Here is a 3,195-nt window from a genome sequence, read left to right on the forward strand (position 1 = left end):
TATAGCATTTGTCCCTTTGTGACTGAGATACCTCACTCAGCATAATGTCCTCCAGGGTCACCCATTTTGAATAATATTGCATGAGTTCCTTGTTTTTGAGAAGATATTTGTAAGCTAGGTTAAGACCATGGGAAAGAGTTCATGTTTGTTGAGCACTTTTAGGAAGAAAAAACAGGATTATCTTTATAAAAAGAGAGACTAGGCAACCTAGAGGCTTAGAAGCTTGCTCCCAAGATGGTATCCCTCCTGTGGGCTGCCCAGTCATCACAAAGTAGATGGTGTCTCTAAGGCTGCTGAGGAAGGAAGGACAAAACCCAGTTCAGGCCAAGAAAGACAGTTTATTGACAAGAAACTGGTGGGCTGGCTCTAGAGACCAGCAACTACTTAGAGTGGAGTTTTATATTGTCATACAAAGAAGTTGGGAGGGAAGATGTTCACAGCTGCTTGCTCTAACAGAGATAAACAGAGTTGCAGCTGCTGCTTTGATCATTTCAGTGGCTGTTCTGAGGAAAGAGAGGGAAAGCAGCTCCAGGGCCCTGACAGTGTCTATCCGGCTAGGTTCCTAGTTATCATGGAGCATGCTCCTCCAAGGTGGCTGACCTCTCATAAAGGGTCTCACAGAGGTCATAGAGGGATCATTCAAGTGGCAACTGAAAGTTCTTAGAGTTAAGAGAGGACACCTGTGAGTGTCGAGGCTAAGGTGTAAGGTGTACTTCTAGGTCTTGTGAGCCCTGTATTTAGCTGAATGTTGGCTTTCTTGGTCTGAACTGTCTCAGGGAAATACTTAGACTTAACACCTCATGTAAAGAGGAAAACAAAGCAGGAAAGTCTGCGGTTCAGTGCAAATCTAGCATTTAAGCTTAAAACCACTAACATTCTCCTCCGTATTCATTGATGAGATCATGTTTGATACAAGGTCAGAAGTGTCACAAAAGGGAGCTCAGCTGACTGCTGAATGCAAAGGCAAATTATACTAGTGTAAGTATTTCAACCTAATAAGGAGCCCCACCCCATCTTGATTACCCTTCTAGACTTAGAGGGCAATTAAACCATTTTTAAATATTATTAAAAGAATGTTTTCTGCTGCTTTCTGGTCTGCTGCATGCAGATGTGTGGCCCCGTGAACTTTGAGCACACTGAACTTCATCTACTAGGGCTGGACTCAGCAGTGGTGCACTTGGACTGCCAAAAGCTTTCAGGGTTTTATGTAGAAAAATCAGGGTCGCATTTGCTGTAAAGAGTGGCTCTGAAAGAAATAAACAACTTAAAAATACGAAAATAAACATTTCAAAGACAGTCTCTCTTCCACTCTCTCCTTCCCATCTTCTCCTCCACTTCATCTCTCTTTCTCTCCCAACCTCTCTCTCTCCCCAACCTCCATCCCTCCTCTCCTCTCCACAAGTTAGATCTGACTCACAGCTGACCCTCCTTTGGGTCTTCTGAGGCTGTAAATAGCACGAAAATTATCTATCCTGTGGAGCCGCTGGGGGATTCAAATTGCCAGATGTGCCACCTTTGGGGTTAGCAGTGCAGCTTCCACCAGAGCTCTGCACCTATTAAGTGCACTGTCTTACTGGTTTTTTAAGTAAACTTAGTATATTCGCCAGGACAGAAATAAGGGTTGCAGCCCTTTGCATGTGTAGGAGAAAATTAATTGGCAAGATCAGAACAAAAGGTGTACTCTTAGATACCCTTCTCTTTCCACCTGGAGGGAGCTCCTTTCCATGTCTGTTCCAGACTGTCTTGAAGGAGCCTTTCCCTTCTGTTTCACTTCAGAGACAGTCTTGAATGAATTTTATCTAATCAAGATTTTTCAAATTATTTTAAAAAGCAGGTGGTACAAACAGCCTTGCCAGAAACACAGGATCCCGAAGAAATCTCAGTCACTGTCAGGGCCTTTATGACAGCTGGGCTGCCTAATGAACTGCTGGAGCTGCTGGAGAAGATCATCCTGCATAACTCTGTCTTCAGTGAGCACAGGTGAGCCTGTCTGTTTCAAACCCCCTGCTTGACATATTCTAGGATGATTGGGTCTCACCTCACCCATCCAGCCTCTATATCACCAACACATAGCCAGCTGCTTCAAAACTTAAAAATAAACCAGTCCTCAAATTCATTGCCTTTGTTTGGGAACCAGCTCTTAACTGATCCTTCACTGAGTTTTCCAAAACTGTAAATCACATGGGAGGATTTACAGGACATTTTCTCATTTAAAATATGAAAACTAAAGCCATAAATTTCATAGAAGAAAACATATGGAAGTAGTATCAGGGTTATTTTTAATCATGGATTATCAAGTGTTATAACAACAGCACAAACATCAAAAGACAAAACAGATAAATAGAACCTCATTAAAATTCTTTTCCCCCTTCAAGGACTTTATTTAAAAAGAGAAGAAACACATACAAATTAGAAGAAAATCTCCAAAAACCTTATATCCAATATGTCTAATATTCAAAATGTATCTAACACTTATTCAACTTCTTGTTGTTGTTGTTGTTATGTGCCATCCAGTTGCTTGCAACTCATACCGACCCTATGTACAACAGCCCTAAACTCTGCTCTGTCCTGTGCCAATCGCACTGTCACTGACACACCCATCCCAATTACCACGGTCACTGAATCAATCCACCTCAAAGAGGGCCTTCCCCTCCTGTGCTGTCCCTCCACCCTACCAAGCATGATGTCCCTCTCCAAGAACCGGTCTCTCCTTACAACATGTCCAAAGTAGGTTAGACAGAGCCTCAGAATACTTGCCTCCAAGGAGCCACCCAGTTTAACCCTTTCCAGTATGAGTCTGCTTGTTTTCCTAGCAATCCATGGTACCCTCAATACTTTTCTTCAGCATCACAGCTTAAAGGCATCAATTAGTCATTGTCCAACTCTCTGATGCATACGAAGTGATAGCAAAGACCAGGGCCTGTATCAGATGCATCTTAGTCTCCAGAGAGACACCATTGCTCTTCAGTACTTTTGGAGAGGTCCTTAACAGCAGACTTTCCCATGGCAATACATCTATTCATTTCCTGGCTACTGGTGCTGAGAGTGTTGACTGTGAAGTCAAGCAGACTAAAGCTGTGAACACTCTCAATCTCTTCACCATCCATCCTGATGCTGCCAATTGGTCTAGTGGTGAGAACCTTTGTCTTCTTGACATTGAGTCTCAATCCATATTGGAGGCTACAGTCCTTGACC

The 3,195-nt window shown here is 42.9% G+C and overlaps 1 protein-coding gene across 1 annotated transcript in view; it reads left to right on the top strand.

The window, feature by feature from the left end:
- CLTCL1 (clathrin, heavy chain-like 1) overlaps nt 1-3,195 on the top strand; it is a 279,619-nt gene that overhangs the window by 189,812 nt on the left and 86,612 nt on the right. Inside the window, exon 19 of the mRNA XM_006902527.1 lies at nt 1,835-1,980. Coding sequence (XP_006902589.1) covers nt 1,835-1,980 — 146 coding nt within the window. The remainder of the gene's footprint in view (nt 1-1,834; nt 1,981-3,195) is intronic.

Source organism: Elephantulus edwardii, unplaced genomic scaffold, assembly GCF_000299155.1.
Source record: "Elephantulus edwardii isolate Elephantulus edwardi_28Jun2011 unplaced genomic scaffold, EleEdw1.0 scaffold00424, whole genome shotgun sequence".
NCBI classification, from domain to species: domain Eukaryota; kingdom Metazoa; phylum Chordata; class Mammalia; order Macroscelidea; family Macroscelididae; genus Elephantulus; species Elephantulus edwardii.